Source organism: Ctenocephalides felis, unplaced genomic scaffold (assembly GCF_003426905.1).
Source record: "Ctenocephalides felis isolate EL2017-DRISC unplaced genomic scaffold, ASM342690v1 CF-g0.4_SCAFFOLD_00845, whole genome shotgun sequence".
Lineage (NCBI taxonomy): Eukaryota > Metazoa > Arthropoda > Insecta > Siphonaptera > Pulicidae > Ctenocephalides > Ctenocephalides felis.
Genome location: NW_020536999.1, coordinates 94,437,413 through 94,458,054, shown reverse-complemented (window position 1 = coordinate 94,458,054; position 20,642 = coordinate 94,437,413). Strand labels below are relative to the sequence as shown.

Below are 20,642 nucleotides of genomic sequence, written 5' to 3'. Positions count from 1 at the left end.
TTTAAGATTTCCATATAAAAGTTTCAACATTGAAATTATTAATTCATAGATAAGAAAATGTGAATCCATAATCAACACATGCACAAGTTTTATTTTAACCACCGCACATTTTATAATAATATTAATTCTGTTTTATGTTTATGTTATTTTATAATATTTTATAAAATTTTATGTTATTTTATATAATTTTATGTTATTTTATATAATTTTATTTTATTTTTATATATTTTTATTACTATTTTCATACAACTGATACGTTCTGTGCGAATAACATTCGCCTACTGATGAATTGTATTGAAATCCATGCGTGTATTTTCTTATTAGCGATTCATGCACAATTTACACACAAACATATACATTTATAAATATATTATAAATGTATAATGCTGCTCTAGAAGACTGTAATTTGAATATGTTTTACTTTGATATGTCTATTATTATAACAAATACTAAAATCGATGAGCTTTCTAAGAAAATTACGAGATATTTACATTTTTATAAGATGGTGGAACTAGGGCATAAACTGATAAAGAAGAACAACTTAAAAAATGATTTTTTTTTTTATTAATTGTCGAATGTTGTAATTTGAATTTGTTATACTTTAATATGTCTACTATGATAACAAATACTAAAGTCGATGAGTTTTCTAAGAGAATTATGAGATATTTACATTTTTATAAGATGGTGCACTAGGCGCACAAACTGATGAAGAAGAAAAAAAAATATATGTTATTTTTTTTGTTAATTTTAGAATGTTGTAATTTGAAGTGGTTATACTTTAATATGTCTACTATGATAATAAATACTAAAATCGATGAGCTTTCTAAAAAAAATTACGAGATATCAACATTTTTATAAGAAAAGAACTTGGGCGCATAAATAGAACTAATTAATAATAATTAAAAATTAGAAAAATTAGAATAAAAATTTAAAAAAATGTTAAAATAGTTTGTTAATTTTAGAATGTTATAAATTGAATTTGTTATACTTTAATATGTCTACTATTATAACAAATACTAAAATCGATGAGCTTCCTAAGAAAATTATGAGATATTAACATTTTTATAAGAGAAGTACTTGGACGCATACATAAAACTTATAAAGAGGAAAAATTTAAAAAAATGGTTCTATCCATTTTAGAAAATTGTAATTTGAATATGTTATACTTTAATATATATATACTACTAGCAAACCCGACGAACTCCGTTTCGCCACCAGATGGTTTCGTGAGAAAGATGAAGAAATTTTTTGTTTGTTTTAAATTTGAAAGGGAAAAATTTGATTTTATTATACAACAGTAATTAATTTATTTCGATTACAAAAATGAAGTATTTTTAGTTGAAACTTCTCTAAGTAAATGAAAGTGCATCCATAATTAATTCGCAAATTTTCAACTAATTTTCTTAGCTATAAACGAAACGAAATCGTTTTGTGCGTTCTGGAGTTATATCGTCAGGAAGAAAACCCGACTTATTTTATATATATTAGAAGATAATCTATTTGGAATTATTTAAAACAGTTATTGATTATTTTTATTACTCGAATTTTTAATTACGGTGCGGGAGTTCCAGCAGCTTGCATTAAGGCACGATGCCATGCACAACTAATTTTCTTAGCTATAAACCTTGCGGAGCCCGAGACATTTCCAACGAATACAAAATTGTCGAAATCGGTTCGTGCATTCTGGAGTTATTTCGTCAGGAAGGAAAACCGACTTATTTTTATATATGTAGAAGATAATCTTTCTGAAATTATTTAAAACAGTTATATGATTATTTTTATTTCTCGAGTTTTTAATTACGGTGCGTGAAGTTCTAGCAGCTTGCATTAAGGCACGATGCCATGCACTACTAATTTTCTTAGCTATAAACCTTACGGAGCCCGAGACATTTCCAACGAATGCAAAATTGTCGAAATCGGTTCGTGCGTTCTGGAGTTATTTCGTCAGGAAGAAAACCCCAACTTATTTTTATATATATATATAGAAGATAATCTATTTGAAATTATTTAAAACATTATTGATTATTTTTATTACTCGAATTTTTAATTACGGTGCGTGCAGTTCCAGCAGATTGCATTAAGGCACGATGCCATGCACAATATTTTCTTAGATATAAACCTTGCGGAGCCCGAGACCTTTCCCACGAATGCAAAATTGTCGAAATCGGTTCGTGCGTTCTGGAGTTATTTCGTCAGGAAGAAAACCCAACTTATTTTTTATATATATATAGAAGATAATCTATTTGAAATTATTTAAAACAGTTTATTGATTATTTTTTATTACTCTCGAATTTTTAATTACGGTGCGTGCAGTTCCAGCAGATTGCATTAAGGCACGATGCCATGCACAAATAATTTTCTTAGATATAAACCTTGCGGAGCCCGAGACCTTTCCCACGAATGCAAAATGGTCGAAATCGGTTCGCGTTCTGGAGTTATTTCGTCAGGAAGAAAACCCGACTTATTTTATATATATATAGAAGATAATCTATTTGAATTATTTAAAACAGTTATTGATCATTTTTATTACTCGAATTTTTAATTACGGTGCGTGAAGTTCCAGCCAGCTTGCATTAAGGCACGATGCCATGCACAACTAATTTTCTTAGATAAACCTTGCGGAGCCCGAGACCTTTCCCACGAATGCAAATTGTCGAAATCGGTTCGTGCGTTCTGGAGTTATTTTCGTCAGGAAGAAAACCCCAACTTATTTATATATATATATATATAGAAGATAATCTATTTGAAATTATTTAAAACAGTTATTGATTATTTTATTACTCGAATTTTTAATTACGGTGCGTGCAGTTCCAGCAGATTGCATTAAGGCACGATGCCATGCACAAATAATTTTCTTAGATATAACCTTGCGAGCCCGAGACCTTTCCCACGAATGCAAAATTGTCGAAATCGGTTCGTGCGTTCTGGAGTTATTTCGTCAGGAAGGAAAACCCGACTTATTTTTATATATATAGAAGATAATCTATTTGAAATTATTTAAAACAGTTATTGATCATTTTATTACTTACTCGAATTTTTAATTACGGTGCGTGAAGTTCCAGCAGCTTGCATTAAGGCACGATGCCATGCACAACTAATTTCTTAGCTATAAACCTTGCGGAGCCCGAGACATTTCCAACGAATGCAAAATTGTCAAAATCGGTTCGTGCGTTCTGGAGTTATTTCGTCAGGAAGGAAAACCCGACTTATTTTTATATATATATAGAAGATGATAACAAATACTAAAATCGATGAGGTTTCTAAGAAAATTATGATATTGTGGGAGTCGTAATAATTATGATAATATATTAAATTAGAAACTCCCAACATAATAAAAAAATATAAATTTATTAACTGTAAAAATATTTCGATATCAAAAATATACATGACATGTCCCAATGTTTTTTTACAAATCAAAACCAGCCTGCTTGATATCGCCACACACTCCCTGCCCAGTGTTGATCTCACAGTTAAAAAAAAAATACAGGGAAACACGTTATAAAAATGTGGTGGGAAGGCAGATTATAGCAGACCATGTTTTGTAATACTGGTCAATGACAAATTCCATGTTTCGTCAGCAATCCACCGTATGTGGTGATTTGACCTGCCATCAACTCCATATTCTGCATAAGGTTCTGACTACAAAAAAAATGTGGAAAATTTCCTGAGTTCCGATCAGAGAAAGAAGTTGGCTCTTTATCCAAATCAGGATCATTGGTTTCTTTGACATAAGAGTCCAGAATTGTGGAATCCAATAAATTATGTCAAATTTTTGTTTTGACTCGTCGTTGTCACCGATAATGGGAGGTAGCATTATAAACGATTTGTTGAGTTAACAGAGAAAGAGAGGTTGAATTGCATTCCAATGAAAAGTTCAGGCTCCAATTATTTTTACTGTCAGCAATAGACACTGAGGTCTGGGTATACCAAATGAGTACCTCGGAAGTCTGATCCAGATAGTAAGTGCGTTAACTATGATGGATTGGACTGGACGTACCTTATAGGTCGTCTCTGAAGACCAGTGATTATGGTGCTGCGTCAAAATCAATTTTTCTTAAATCCTTGAAAAATAAAACTCCTTTGTCTTCATCTCCATCACGTCGGGGTCACCAATGTGGGAGTCGTAATGATTATGATAATATATTAAATTAGAAACTCCCAACATAATAAAAAAATATAAATTTATTAACTGTAAAAATATTTCGATATCAAAAATATACATGACATGTCCCAATGTTTTTTTACAAATCAAAACCAGCCTGCTTCATATCGCCACAATATATTAACATTTTTATAAGATAAGAATTATAAAGAAGGAAAATTTTAAAAAATAGTTTTATTAATTTTAGAATATTGTAACTTAAATATCTTATACTTCAATATGTCTACTATGATAATAAATACTAAAATCAATGAGTTTTGTAAGAAAAGTATGAGATATTAACATTTTTATAAAATAAGTACTTGGGCGTATAATAGTGGAGAAGGACAATTTAAAAAAATGGAATGAAAATATCAAAATATCAAAAAGATAGATTTCTTAAAAATTCTAGATTATAATAAGTGGTGATTAGTTTTTGGCAAAGATAGGTCCAGCAGTTTTGGAGATAAGGAGGCTAAATGTGCAAAAAATAGTAGTTTTCGAGAAAACAAAGCATAAAAACATTTTTCTTATTTAAATTAATAAAAAAAAATTTTTTGAATATCGAAAATAGTTCATACTTTATTTTTAATTCTGGCTAAAATTCTAAAGACCATTTATATACTTAAAATATCACTTATAGTAACATATTTGAACACATTTAATATTCTTCGAACATTTCATTACGGTACGGGAAGTTCCAGCAATTTGCCCTAAGGCACGATGCCATACACCACTAGTTTGTGACATCCGAAATTTGATTAAACACATTTATAAGGATAGTCAAATTTTCATATTTTAATCGTTATATACAATGAATGCTATAGCATCCACGTCAAGTATTACGCTTCTATTTAACGCTAATTAGTGATTTCAGGAAAAAATGAAAAAACATAAAACAACTTAAAAAATCAATTAGTCATGACCTTGACAGGTAATATAATGAATACAAAAACCTAAGGTTATATAAAATCAAATTCAAAATTCGATTGTTTTCAAAATGTAAAAAAGCAGTTAAATTCCAACACGTCATTATACTATTTATTTTTTAATTCAAATAATTTCGTGGGCGTAAATAAATTCAAGAACGTAATTACATATTATTATTGACTATAAATTGGTTCAATAAAAATATTTAGGACGTTTAATTTTAACAATTAGGTCTTTGTCAAGGTCCAAATTTGATATGTGTTAAATTAATAATTATCGACTGATCGATTTTAGGACCTTGTGAAGAATTACATGAAATTATTATTAAAATCACGTTGTTTTTGGGCGTGGCATATTTGTATTAAAATTGTAAAAAAAATATATAGGATAGAGCGGGGCTTAAAGGTCCATGGATGAACAGGTCCACCACCACCGAGATGGTGATGATAAAACATGTATAACCATGATTTTTACGATTTATCACAAAATTTTGTGAGAAAACCTATTAATTTTAGTATTTGTTATCATAGTAGACATATTAAAATATAACATATTCAAATTACATCACTTGAGAGCAAACCTTATGCATTGAGAGTAATATTTACTTTGCAGTTTCAATTTTACTAACTACTGATAAAAAATGAGGTACTTTTTTAAGAAATTTGGCAATATCCAAAAATTTTGTGAGAAAATGAATCAATTTTAGTATTTGTTATCATAGTAAACATATTAAGGTATAACATATTCAAATTATATCACTTGAGCGCAAACCTTATGCACTGAGGGTAATATTTACTTTGCAGTTTCAATTTTACTAACCACTGATAAAAAATGAGGTACATTTTAAGAAATTTGTCAATATCTAAAGATTTTGTGAAAAAATTTATCAATTTTAGTATTTTTTGTCTTAGTAGATATATTAAGGTATAACATATTCAAATTACATCACTCGAGGGCAAACCTTATGCACTGAGGGTAATATTTACTTTGCAGTTTCAATTTTACCAAATACTGATAAAAAATGAGGTAGTTTTTTAACGAATTTGTTAATATTTAAAGATTTTGTGCGAAAACACATCAATTTTAGTATTTGTTATCATAGTAGACACATTAGAGTATAACATATTCAAACTACATCACTTTTGGGCAAACCTTAGGCACTGAGGGTGATATTTACTTTGCAGTCTCAATTTTACTAACTACTGATAAAAAATGAGGTACTTTTTTTTTAAGAAATTTGTGAATATCTAAAGATTTTGTGAGAAAATACATCAATTTTAGTGTTTGTTATCATAGTAAACATATTAAGGTATAACATATTCAAATTGAATCACTTGAGAGCAAACCTTGAACACTGAGGGTAATATTTACTTTGCAGTTTCAATTTTACCAAGTACTGATAAATTTTGAGGTACTTCTTTAAGAAATTTGTTAATATCCAAAGATTTTGTGAGAAAATGAATCAATTTTAGTATTTGTTATCATAGTAGACATATTAAAGTATAACATATTCAAATTGCATCACTCGAGGGCAAACCTTATGCACTGAGGGTAATATTTACTTTGCAGTTTCAATTTTACCAAGTACTGATAAATTTTGAGGTACTTCTTTAAGAAATTTGTTAAAATCCAAAGATTTTGTGAGAAAATAAATCAATTTTAGTATTTGTTATCATAATAGACATATTAAGGTATAACATATTCAAATTACAACACTTGAGAGCAAACCTTGAGCACTGAGGGTAATATTTACTTTGTAGCTTCAGTTTTACTAACTACTGATAAAAAATGAGGTACTTTTTTAAGAAATTTGTTAATATACAAAGATTTTGTGATAAAATATTTCAATTTTAGTATTTGTGTTCTTTTTGCTGTTTTTTATATTTTTTTATATTTTTTTTTGTTTTTTTTTTTATTTTTTCATTCATTTATTGTTTTTTAATTTTTATTTTTACTAAATCACTAAATTTTATTTCTCAAATATTTCATTATTATTCCAGCTATTTGCCTTAAGGCACGATGCCATACACCACTATTTTTTTTCGTCTTAGTAGACATATTAAGGTATAACATATTCAAATTAAAACATTCATGTACAAACCATATAAATATAATCATAACAATAATCTTAGAACACATAATTTTTGTAAGACGATCTATATTATTTTTTTACACAAAAGTTCGTCCATGCATGAAGGTTAGTGTCATAATAATTATAAATATGAAGTTTTGGTAATTCGTTCTGCTTTTGACCCAAATTTATAATTATATATATATATATATATATATATATATATATATATAACATTATATTTCATTTACAAACATGTGTTGTCAAAAATTATGTAAGTAAAAAGGTTGCGTTACTCTAAGGTCAAGAGCTCAAGTAACAATGCAATATATATGTATATATATATATATATATATATATATATATATATGTATATATATAAATATATATTTGAAAGTAACTGCTCTAGTTATTATAAATCGTCATTAAAATGTTTCGCACAAGACCCTTTGCTCAAAACTCCAAAATGTGGATTTTAGAAATTGTATAAGTTAAAAGCAACCAAAACATAATTAATTGATTGAGAATGAAGAAGTATATGTGGTATATAAGTGAAAGAGGCAGCTAACACAAATGGATGGTTTACCCACTGCAACGCATGCCACATATAAATATTCTTGGTATATATTAATGTCCTTGCTACTGCCAGTCTAAATATGAAAGAACTCGAGTAGCACAATGCAATTTATATATATATATATATATATATATATATATATACGTATATATATACTAGCTGACCCGACAAATGTTTTGCCATAAGAAATATTCCAAGTATAATATATTTAGTACGAAAATAACTAACTGATTGCAAATGTTGTGCATAAATGAAACAACAGCTAACAACAAATATATGAATAGTTTACCCACTGCAAAGCACGCCACATTAGACGATAAATAATCAATTAACGAGCTTTTATAAAAAATTACTGGATTTCTAAAGTGACTATTATGATTAATGGGTTTTGAGGTAGAAGGGTGAAAATTTAGGGTCGTATGTGTTATTAAAATGCACATTATAAAAATTCAACTAAAAAAAAAAATAGTTCTAAAATTAAATTAGGGATGGTCACCCTAAATTAACAACCCTTAATTAAACATAATTCGTTTTGAAGTTATATTTAAGTTCTTCCATAAGTTTAAAAAAATCTTAACCAAAATTAAAGCGAGATGAAAAATTATTCGATTATTAAAATGTCTAGTCGATAAATAAAATGGCTAGTACGAAATAAGAGTTTGTGGTAGGAGGGTGAAAATTTAGGATCATCAATATTTTAATTGCAAATTATGAGAAATGAAATAAAATAAATTGGTCGAAAAAATAAATTAAATTAATGATTAATGATAAATGATTAATTAAATTAAAGTTATGATGTTAGTGGCAATACTCCTCCGAAACGGTTTGACCGATTTTTATGAAATTCTCAAACCACATTCAGCGTTACTGAGAATCGGACAACATCTTATCAACCAATTTTAATTTTTTTTTTAAATTTTTGAAAATTTTTCCATGCTATTTCCATACAAAACTTTGATTGAATTGCGCTCTATCTAAACCATAATATTAAGAGCTAAAACTTTCAGAAAATTGTTTTTTATCTATTTGGAACCATTTGAGCCCCTGGGAGCAAGGAAATTCGAAAATGACCATTTTAAGGACCACCCTAATATACATATATATATATATATATATATATATATATATATATATATATAATTGTGTTTTGTTGTCTGACTGAATCTTCTAGGCCGACCTTCAATTCAATACACTTTCCATATATGAAGATAATTACATATAGGTATGTATATATACCTATTTACAAAAATAATAATATTTTAAACACGCACTTCATTTAATTAATATGTTTTAAATAATATTTTCATTCTAATTACTATCATTTACTCTTTATACAAAATTATTTTATTTTTCTGTTTTCGATATACAACATTATTACTTTTTAAGTTTCTATTTGAAGTAAATTGATTGGTCAAATCCTGTTCATATGTGCACTATTCTATCTACGATCAACAAAATTAGTGCAGAAAATATAGAGGAAAAAGGATGTAACCTGTGAACATTTTTACTGTGCTCCAATTTGCATGATATTTTGAATTCTCTTGAACCAAGTTAATTCTAGATGAAATACGATCAATTGTGATTTCGGTGGAAATGGTACTCATAAAACTATTTGATTTAAATGAAAAAAGAACAGACCTTTAACAGTACTTATTTTAAAGCTTATTTTGAGCACTATAAATCCCCATGAAATATATAAAATTTAACAACTCGCCCCTAGACGGCTTCAAATATAACAACAAAACTTTCAAACGAAATAAAAAAAACGACTTTGCTTTTTCATATCTACCAATATTGTTCCAGAACACATTATAAAACACCGATTTTCACCGATAAAATGATATGATTTTCGTTAAAATGAATATTTATGAATAAAAGTAAGTATTTAATTTTCTATGTTTTATAGACTGCTCATTAGATGACACAGATATAAAAAATCTATTTAGATAATTATTAATTCATTTCTGTGAACAATGCACAAATCCATCAACTCAAGATTTCAAGATTTGTGCGAAAACTGTAATAAAAAAAATATTTTTTTGTGAATTCCAAAGAAACAGCTTGGCTGGTCGTAATAATAAAATTATTTTCACAAAATCGAAGCACAGTTTTTGTTAAAATTTTATAAAAATGTTCTAATCACTCGCATTCCTTTAAAAATATATTTAAAAAAAGAACGTGTAAGTGGAAAATTTACTACCATAAATTTTCTATTACTAATTATATTATAAATATTTGAAAATCGTTCAAAACTTTACCATTTAACACGTTTTATATTTATTTAATCTGTTAGCGCTAATAACAATATTTTTTTATGAATCATAAAAAATTTATGAATCGATCATCGAACCGTGTTAATTTTTATTTGGCGAATAATTAATTTGACTATGAGGTCAAAATTTAGGGAAATAGCTACAAAATTAAATTTATTATTTAGAAATCGTATTTTCAATGATAATATAAACTATATGTAAAAATTGTGATAGATATATTTAAAATTGCATAAAATACAATTTGTTCTTATAATCTCCTACATAAAATTAATAATTTTCGAGTTTTTGACAAAGTTCAAATTTAGCGCTCTTTTGTAGGGTAAAATCCTCCATAGGGCGCCTAACTTAAATTGCCTTGCAAAACGAAGCAAAATTATGCAAAATTTTGGATTTTGAGATAGATGTATTCAAAATTTCATAAGCTATAATTCAGTCTTATAAATCTCCTGTGTAAAATCAATAACTTTCGAGTTTTTTGACAAAGTTCAAATTTAGCGCTCTTTTCTGGGGTAAAATCCTCAATAGGGCAACTTAGGTTGACCTTCAAAACGACGCAAAATGTTGGATTTTGTAAAAAATCTTGAAAATCACAAATTTTATAGAGTAGATTTGTAAGAACAAGTTTTAATTTATAGAATTTTTAATAATTTTGCGTTTAAAATTTTTCAACATATTAAAAAGATCAAAAAATAAAAATATTTTATTACAGCCAAACTTTGACCTTTGGTGAAATATTACCAAGTATTAAAACTCCGTTAGAAATATTTTCCAAAAACCGGACCAAAACGCGTCTTATGCAAGAAACCGTATTATGCGGGATAGAGACAAAATATTTCTCCTTGCAGGAACTTATGTATTATGCGAGAAATTGTATGAATTATTGTCGTCTTAATGAAATTCTACTGTATTTCTTTTTTATTAGATGCTTAATGTTTCTTTTAACAAAATGTGTGTAGTGATATTACGTGTTGAGCTTTCTTTAAGAATATAATTATTATTATTATTATTACAAATTATCAAGTTCTTGTTTGTTTAAAAAATCAAGTCTGGAACAAAACGCGTTCACGGAAGTCTTTAGCGTTTTCTTTTGTTCTCTTAATATGTTCCAAGAAGGTCTTTTTCATTTTTACATAATTGTTTAAACAATTACAGGTAATTTGTTATTGTCGTTTTAATTTATAACGTTTAAAGGTACATATCTTTATGTACATATATAGCTATATATGTATATATTATATATACATATATAGGTATGGTGAGGCACAAAGATCGAATTCAAGCAATTATTTTGTGAAAACAAACCCAATTATATCACAACAAATACCACACATCAAACAAATAAGTTTCTGACTATGTTTAGTAAAACTCCAAGCTAATTTATCATTGTAGAAATGTGTTTTTTGCTTGTTTTGTGACCTGGTCCTTTTTACCCCATACGCCAGAGGCAAATATGTGCAACGTCTTATTTTTAATTTAAAATGGATTTTACGAAATAATAGCTACATTATTCAACCAATGCAAATTATAAATTTCATGGATACATTTTTGACAGCGATAACAATGTATACAACCTTGATCTGGCATTTTATCAGAAATATTCATATAATTATAAATTACAAATACTAAATGTAACGAGTTTCCCCACAAATACTTGATATTCACAATTATAAGATAATAGTATGTACATAGAAATACTATATATACAGTGGTGTTGTGCTAATATTTTTTTTGCCGGAACGCTAAAATTTAAAATCCGGTTCATAAACCGGTTCAAAAAATTTGATATATTTCGATAAGAACTCACAAATCTAATATATTGACTTTTTATATAATTAACTCTATTATACACAGCTAGTCTATACATTAAATTGTACAAGTATGAGGGAATCATTGAGTACATAATTTATATTCTTCAATGACATTAATCATATTTATTCTGGTATTATTTGTATTCATTAATACCTACAGGTATTTATTATGATATAAAAGTACTCAAGATTTATTACAATACTTTATAAGACTTAACCTAATAATATGATAGATAACCTATTACCTATCATACTATATTATATTATTGCATATCATCGATAAATATCTATTATCTATCATACCGTGAGATATCTATACCGTCATTAACTTATTATATACCCTACATACCTTTTACTTCTTATAAATACTACTGTCTAATTTATATATTCTATTAATAATATGATAGATAACCTATTACCTATCATACTATACTATATTATTGTATATCATATATAGATATCTATTATCTATCATACCGTGAGATACCTATACTGTCATTAACTTATTATATACCCTACATACCTTTTACTTCTTATAAATACTACTGTCTAATTTATATATTCTATTAATAATATGATAGATAACCTATTACCTATCATACTATACTATATTATTGTATATCATATATAGATATCTATTATCTATCATACCGTGAGATAGCTATACCGTCATTAACTTATTATATACCCTACATACCTTTTACTTCTTATAAATACTACTGTCTAATTTATATATTCACCTATATTATATAGGTTTACCTTACGCTCTATGTATTATCTCTACCTACCTATTGTCTATACCGGGAATTGAACCCGGGACCTCCGCGTGGAAGTCGCGCACCTTAACCACTACCCTACCGGATACCCCCACTAATAATATAATATGGGACGCACTGTTGTTTCCGCGGGTCATTTTCTAATTAATTAGGTAATTAATACTAAGGTGGCGCGACGACACGCGAAAAAAGACGGTTGATTGTAGCGTTACGGTGGTGTAGTGGATAAGGTCGTCGCGTGCCACGCGGCGGACCCGGGTTCGAATCTCGGTAGGGTTAATGTAGCGTGTAAGGGAAATTATAGGTAATAGGATATATAGTAGATATAGGTTAGGTGTATTCGGTATACAATGTAGGGATTTGAGAGTATATAATGAAATATAGCGTATGGTACAGATGTAAGGCGTGTAGTATAAAATGCAACGTATAGGCACACGTAAGGCTATAAAAATACATGAATAGGAACCTATCATGTAGATGTTAGCGTATAAGAAATGCGAATGAATGTAAGATTTAATTTATAAATATTATTTTTTCTATAAGAAGTTCATACACCTCAATTTGTTACTAAATTAAAAACGACTTTGATAAAACCAGTGGTTTTGTGCTAATATTTTTTTGCCGGAACGCTAAAATTTAAAAACCGGTTCTAAAACCGGTTTTCATGTTTTTCCAGTTCCGTTCAAAAAGGAAAGAAACAAAAATTATTACAAAACTCATTTTGTGCACATATATGTATGTTTATTACAATAATAACATTTAATAAAAATTAGTTGAATAATAACTTATAAAATTTACTTATTAAATCATTTTCTGTATGTAGCGATGTTTTTATATTTTTTCTTGCCGGAACGCGTTCCGGCTCAAAAATGATTTGCCGGAACGACGTTCCGGCGCGTTCCGGCTCGACAACACCACTGTATATATATATCAACAAATTGAAGAAGAAAATTTTAGAAATTAGTTTCTAAGAAAGAAAGTTTCTAAGAAAGAAAGAATGTTGATACTCCAGAATGTTATAATTTTAATATGTTATACTGTGATGTGTGTACTATAGTTGCAAATATTAAAATTACTAGGTTGCCTTACATTTTTTTCAGATCTTCAAAATGTTGTAAGCAAAACGTATATTCGACATGAATTAAAGTTTTAGATTTTATTGAAGTTCAATTTACGTTGTAATTTTATTACGTTATACTTTAATATAGCTACTATTACTGCAGATACTAAAATTGATATGTCTTTTCCAAAAATATTGAGACATTAACAATTTTCTAAGAATATACTTAGAATTAGAAGAAATCGTAAGGGCAAGGTAAATCAGAGCACATGGATTGTTCTACAATGATATAACTTTTATTTGTTATATTTTGATATGTCTATTAGCATAACAAATACTAAAATTGATGCATTTATCCCACAAATATTTGAGATATTTGATATAATCTGAGAAAAGTACTATGACCTTTTAGAAAAAAAAATGGATAGATTTCAAAAACAATGTTCAAATAAATGTTAAAAATGTTTATATTTATTCTAGAATGTTGCAAATATAATATATTAAAGTTGAATGTATCTATTATAAAAATAAATAATAAAATTAATGTGTCTTCTCACAAATATTTCTATAATCCAATAATATAAGTACCTCAATAAATTGGATAAATTGTAAAAAGAATGTTCAAATAATGGTTAAAAAATTTTTTATTCATTCTAGAATGATGCAAATGTAATATATTATAGTTGAATATGTCTACTATAACAATAAATACTAAAATTGATATGTCTTCCCACAAAACTTTGAGATAAATGGATATATAGGAAAAATCCTTGTTCAAATATTTTTTTAAAAAAATTCTATTTACTTTCTCACAAAATCTCGAGTTATAAACAATTATCTAATAAAAAGACCCATTTATCATTTTTTAGAACTAATTGACCTATAAGCTGTTTGTTACAACCTCAACTTAATGTTTCACGCAAAGCAACCTATTGGTTAACCATTCTCCTATGTGTGGCAATTATTTTAGATCAGATATATATCTAACAATTGTATGTGTATGTTACAGCAATATCCCCGAAATGATTTTTTCACTTGAAATCATATGTTCGGATGTATTTTCGTTTTATTATATTGTCCATGAAGGTGACAATCTTCATGGTATTGAGCTTTTACACGGAATGGTTGCTATCCCTGATAGAGGGGGTAGCTCAGTTTTTAATGGGACTAAAAAGAAAAGTCCGCGAAACAACATCGTATTTGAAATCTACGATCTCAAGTTAAAAAATCGAGTATCATACTGCTCGATATCGAGCAGGCCGAGATTGAAATCGAACACGGGTCTTTTAAATATTTATATTATGATTCGTAATGGAATCTTGCAAATTTTTTAAATGTATATTTGGGTTTGCCCAGAGCACAAAAAGCATGTGATAAAAATTAATATATAAATACTCATATACATATATATATATATATATATATATATATATATAAAATACAAACTTACCTTAATAATATTGTCAACTGCAAATCATGACCCAATCTTTCCAGAGCTGAAGTCCCTTCGACACGTACACAATTAATTTTTTCCCTTAAAGTCCTACTAGTAGCTACTGCCGAATGTCGTTCCCTTAAAATTTCTAAAATATTTGGTTGCCTTAGAAAAGCTACTACCTGAAAATAGAAAAAAAGCAGTCACAGATTAGTAGATAGTAAAAATAATAATAAAAGAAACTTGTTACATATATATTATGATTTAAAAAGTAATAAGTAACCTGGCAGTTATTATTTACACACACACACATATATATATATATATATATATATCTATATGTATATTCATTTATATATTTACCTTATCATTATAAGCAATAGGAATTTCAATATGCTGAGCATTAAGCCGAGGAGAACTTGGAGGTCTTGGAGGTACAACAGGAGCCTGAAATGAAAAATATTTAAATTAATTTATATATATATATATATATATATATATATATATATATATATATATATTTATATTATATATATATGTATATATATCTTATATAATTACATTTTCATTATCCTGTCTTCCCTGACGATTCCTTATAGGACTTTCCAAAGGTATCCTGGGATCCATAAAAGTTGTTCTTCTATTTGTGTGATCAATGAAAAACTCCTAAAAATAAATTAAAAAATCAAATGAATAAAAACACTTATTGTATAAAAAGTGAATTTAAAAACTCTCATTCTCAGATATATTTATTTATATCAATAAAAAATTATATTACACAATTATCACTTCTACTAACCTTTCCATTTCCATCCCTCTTGCTCTCCCATCCAGGTGGCAAATCTCTGGCCCTATCTGCAAAAGCGTTCACCAAAGCCACCAAATCCTTATTATGTTGATACCTGGTGAAACTTAGGCAGTATTTAGCAGCATTTTGAACCAAATGGTTGCCAAGTAAAGACTGCTGCTGATTGGCCAATGACGATGACGCCATTTGGTGAAACTGTGCTTGGCCATTAGATTGGTGGTTCATGGAAAATTGTGGGGAAAATTGAGGATTTGATACTAACTGGTGGTGGTTTGGTGATTGGTTTAAATTTGGTGGCACAAGTTGGTTGATGGATGATGCATCTCGGCGGATTCTGGATACCATGTGTTTTAAGGCTGGGTTGCGGTTGTATAAGGCTAAGGCATCCTGGGAAAAATAAATATGTCAACCTATTATACTAGTTATAGTTCAAAAAGATTACAATACTTACCATACCATGAAAATTTTATGTATTAGATTCATTGTAACTCAGAATATTAGGCCAATTTATGCAAAATTAAATTATCTAATCTATCAATTGAATAATCTATCAACTATTATCATAAAATTAAATTATCTAATCAATTGAATAATCTATCAATGTGTCTAATATTATAAAAATCTACAACAACTGGTATCTTTTAAAGTCTTTACCTGATTTGTGTGCAACAATGAGTAAAAATCAGGTCTTATGAGCAAAGTCAATGCTGGCAAAGGTGCTGTCTGTTGTTGTTGTGGATTGGAATGTTGATTTTGTTGACTAGAAATTTGCTGCTGACTCTCTATGTTTCCTGAACAATTTGGAGGTATTTGTTGTGATGGACTAGCATGTCTCGCTTGAGCAATTGTTCTCCTAATACTTTGATATCTAAAAACAAGAAGCATAGATCAATTTTATTATATATTATTATTAATATTTATTTATAATTTACCTTCTGTCCAGCTGTTGTCTGTGCCTATCAGGTAAATCATTAACACCAGCCATGGCAGACATGGAAGATGATGAAGAATTTCCTGAAACTTGAGGTCTTTGCCAAGAGGTTGTCCTAGAAGCATGATCTATGTAGAAAACTCTTCCATGACTGTCCATTCTTGCTTCCCAAGCTAAAAGTAATAAATAAATAATTATTGATAAACTAAATCTATACATTATTAAAAAAAATAAAAATATGTCATTGATTATCTTAATTATTTATACAAGACAAAATGCCACTTATACCAAGTTTGTATTATTATTATTACTGAAACAATTACTATTTGCTAATCAGGTTTGTCTGTAAAGTTATTTATTTATAAAAAAGTATATTAATTTTATACTTGGTGGCAATGGTTCTTCATTATTGATCTCCTGGTTGTTGACAACAACATTTCTGCTGCTTCTTTCTGGTATTGATGGTAATCTTGTTGATGAAAGGTGTCTGAGTTGAGGAATCATTGAGAAGTCTGGGAGTACTGTTGAAGAATCATCTAGAAAAATAAAAATTAGATAAATATATATATATATATATATATATATAAAAAATATTAATTTATATTATTACCATTATTTGAAGAATTAACATCAGTAGTTCCATCAGGACAATCTGTATCAGTCCTGATTTCTGACGTCCTCAATTCCATTTGTCGAATGTTATACCTGCAATTATTTATTACATCTTTTGTAATTTTTAAACTATAAGCTTAATTTGCACAAAATATTTGACAAGTTTGCACAGCATAAAATCATCTACAATATTGTCTAACACCATGAAGCCATAAAACAACTCAAAATACTCTAAAATCATAATAGAAAACAATACCTAGTGTGGTTCAAAGGCCTGATATCAGCAACACGAATTTCAGGACTTGGTACTTGTTCTGGTTCCAAAGGATAAGAACCTAAAAATATAAATAAATAAATAAATATATGTATATGTATATAAATTGTTTCTATTATTTACCAATTTCTGGCCTATTTTGTTTTGGCCTTCTTGCATGGTGTGTTGGAGTTGGTGGACAAATAGGGTTCAATAGATCCTCTTGGACTAAATTTTGTTCACGATGATTGCTCCTTGATGAATGTCTTGTTAGAGACTTTGAATGTTGTCTTAGACTTCTACTGGTTGAAGGCTAAAATAGAAAAAGACTCTATATATAAAATAAAACATTGTGTAACAATACATAAGCCTATGCTACAGCAACTCAGTATACTTTAAACAAATTTAAAATGCATTTATTTAAAACTTTTCATACATTTGTTCACTATGTTTTCTGTAACTTGAAAACTCAGACTAAATTTTGGTCTAAAATGATAAATTACCTCTATTTAAAAAAATACAAGATTCGTAAACAAGTTTGTACTTATGCATTTTTAAAAAAAAAGTTCTTGGCCAATATTGATTCAAAAAAATAAAAAATATATCATCAGTGTCCTTTTTTCTTACCATGTTACTGCTGCATTCTCCTCCATCCCTGCTCTCATCCCAAGAATGCATTTTACAAATATTCTTATGCCCAACGTTTTTAATCCCCGGTGAATTAATATTTGCCTGCAGCATCTCCAATATTTCACTAGCATCCAAATTCTGACCATCAGACAACAAAATCAAGGAACTAGTCTTGGCATGTCTTCTACCAGATGTCTGCCTCTGCAAAGGCCTATGAGGCCTCATTTGTACCTCCTCAACTGATCTAACCAAATCCTTAGAACAACCTGGAGGAAGATTGTTGAGATCCAAATTTTCATCCTGGTCCGTTTTTCTGGCCACTGGTATCTTTTTGTTTTTCAGTTGGGGTTTGGTGGTGTTCTTATTGGCCAGGATTGCGTTGTCATTTTCAGTTGACATGTTGAAATTGATGATGTCGTCCGATATTTGGGGTTCGAACTGTTCTAGGACGTAGTTGGACATGTATTCTTTGTAGACGTCGCCAGATGTGCCTCCTAAGGTTTGAAAGAACTGCTCGTCTGTATCTATTATGTCGAAGTTGAAGGATTCCTGGAGAAAAGATATAATTGAGTAAGAACATGATAGTTAAATTTATATATTTACTTATTACTCACCTTAACATGATCATTATGAGTCATATTTCCAGAATTACACCAGTGGCGTGCGGTTTTCTGCCCTTTCAACTTTGGGCGGCACCACAGCACTTTTCGAATTAGGAACTCTTTGTAAAGGCCTATGATTCCTCGATTTTGGCGGCAGAGGAGGAGCACTCGAATTATTTACCTAAAAAACCGAACCATAAATATGTGCATTGAGAAACAAGTTCCTTACCCCATGAGTCTGTCAATTCTTACCGGCGTTGACATAGGTGAGTTATCCGAACTCGCGTCCACCCCTGTCCATAAAGGCGAGTACGTCACTGGCGAGGAATTATTTGGTGTCTCGTCAGTTGCCAATTCGGCAAATTCACCATCGATGTCGTTGGCAACTAAGTTGGTTAATTTCTGTTTACTTTTTTTTATAGAACCACTTTCCTTTGCAGGTGGGGTCTTTCTCCGGGCGCCATTTTGACATTGGACGCCATTTTGAGGCGACGAAAATGAGGGCACTGGTGGTAGCATGGATCCTTGGGCTAATTAACAATAATAATAACAATATAAGAATAATAATAATTAATTTTTAAGGAACTAAGATTAATTACTAATTTTTAAGGATCTAAGAAATACCTTCAAATTCTCCTTTCCTGTAAAGCACTCCCATGTCGTTAACGGATTTGCTGACGCACAAACTTCTATAAATTCGTTCTTTGAATAAATCCTGCTCCGAAATATTTGTCAAATTTAAATTTGCACTGAAAATGCTGTCTACTTCGTCGCAATTATTATTGTTGACACCACTAGTAGAAGGGCATGTTGATACATCTGGTTCACAAACTGCAGGTTGACCTAAAAGTGATAAAAAATAGATATAAAGTATATCATTATCATGCGTTATATCACTATTTAATCCTTTCCACTCGCAAATTCCGGAACTTATATGTATTTTGATGCCGAAGCGGCGGCATCCGAGTTGAAGGGTTAATATTGCCATATATCATTTGCCTTATCACAATGATATTCTAATGTAATCAAATCACCTGGTTTAGGATCCAAGTGGCTTTCAGTAACCATATCTTGACTATCTCCTTCACCATTCGTTATATCACCATTAGAACATGTTATATCTGGTCCTAAACTTGATGCATTTTGTATTGAAGATATAATAGTACTTGAAGCACACATTGCAACATCCAAATCATCAGCACCAGGTGTCCTATCACGATCTAATGTGGTTAAATCGGTATTAGAACTTGTTATATCAACTTGCTCAATCAAACCATGTCCATTATAGTCTAATCCAATTGTTACATCATGATCTATCATACTAGAAGTTACATCTAAACTACTATCATCATCTTGAACACTTTGGGAATGTGCAGCGTTGGTTTCTAATTTATTTATATCACTTGTTATATCGTCTAGGTCTAATTTATTTATATCTATTTCGGAATGTGTTATATCACTTTCGCATATGGCTAATTGTTGATTTGGTTCTTGAGTTTGTTCTAGATTTGTAATATCACTTTGGGTTGGTGTCGTATGGTTCAGAATTCCGTATTCTAGGTTTGTTATATCTTGTTCTAGGCGTGATATATCGCGTTCTAGGATGGCTTCGACGTGTTCTGGAAAATAGATACATGTTTTATATTGCGTAGTTTGAACCCTGGTACCAGCATAAATTTAATTCAATTAGACGAGACAATTTAGGAGTTAAGAAAAAAATGCTCAACCACAAAAC

At 29.1% G+C, this 20,642-nt stretch overlaps 2 protein-coding genes across 2 annotated transcripts in view; both read right to left on the bottom strand.

The window, feature by feature from the left end:
- LOC113364262 (E3 ubiquitin-protein ligase HECW2-like) overlaps positions 1-18,844 on the bottom strand; it is a 26,573-nt gene extending 7,729 nt beyond the window's left edge. Inside the window, exons 1-11 of the mRNA XM_026606748.1 lie at positions 18,303-18,844; positions 17,820-17,988; positions 17,679-17,757; positions 17,421-17,515; positions 17,197-17,346; positions 16,812-16,983; positions 16,534-16,747; positions 15,871-16,266; positions 15,633-15,737; positions 15,435-15,518; positions 15,087-15,253 (exon numbers count right to left, since the gene is read on the bottom strand). Of these exons, the coding sequence (XP_026462533.1) occupies positions 15,087-15,253; positions 15,435-15,518; positions 15,633-15,737; positions 15,871-16,266; positions 16,534-16,747; positions 16,812-16,983; positions 17,197-17,346; positions 17,421-17,515; positions 17,679-17,757; positions 17,820-17,988; positions 18,303-18,767 (2,096 nt within the window). The 5' untranslated portion in view covers positions 18,768-18,844. The remainder of the gene's footprint in view (positions 1-15,086; positions 15,254-15,434; positions 15,519-15,632; positions 15,738-15,870; positions 16,267-16,533; positions 16,748-16,811; positions 16,984-17,196; positions 17,347-17,420; positions 17,516-17,678; positions 17,758-17,819; positions 17,989-18,302) is intronic.
- Positions 18,845-18,940: 96 nt separating this feature from the next.
- Positions 18,941-20,642, bottom strand: part of LOC113364263 — a 53,825-nt gene continuing 52,123 nt past the window's right edge. The window contains exons 2-5 of the mRNA XM_026606750.1: positions 19,942-20,526; positions 19,532-19,750; positions 19,160-19,437; positions 18,941-19,088 (exon numbers count right to left, since the gene is read on the bottom strand). Coding sequence (XP_026462535.1) covers positions 18,954-19,088; positions 19,160-19,437; positions 19,532-19,750; positions 19,942-20,526 — 1,217 coding nt within the window. The 3' untranslated portion in view covers positions 18,941-18,953. The remainder of the gene's footprint in view (positions 19,089-19,159; positions 19,438-19,531; positions 19,751-19,941; positions 20,527-20,642) is intronic.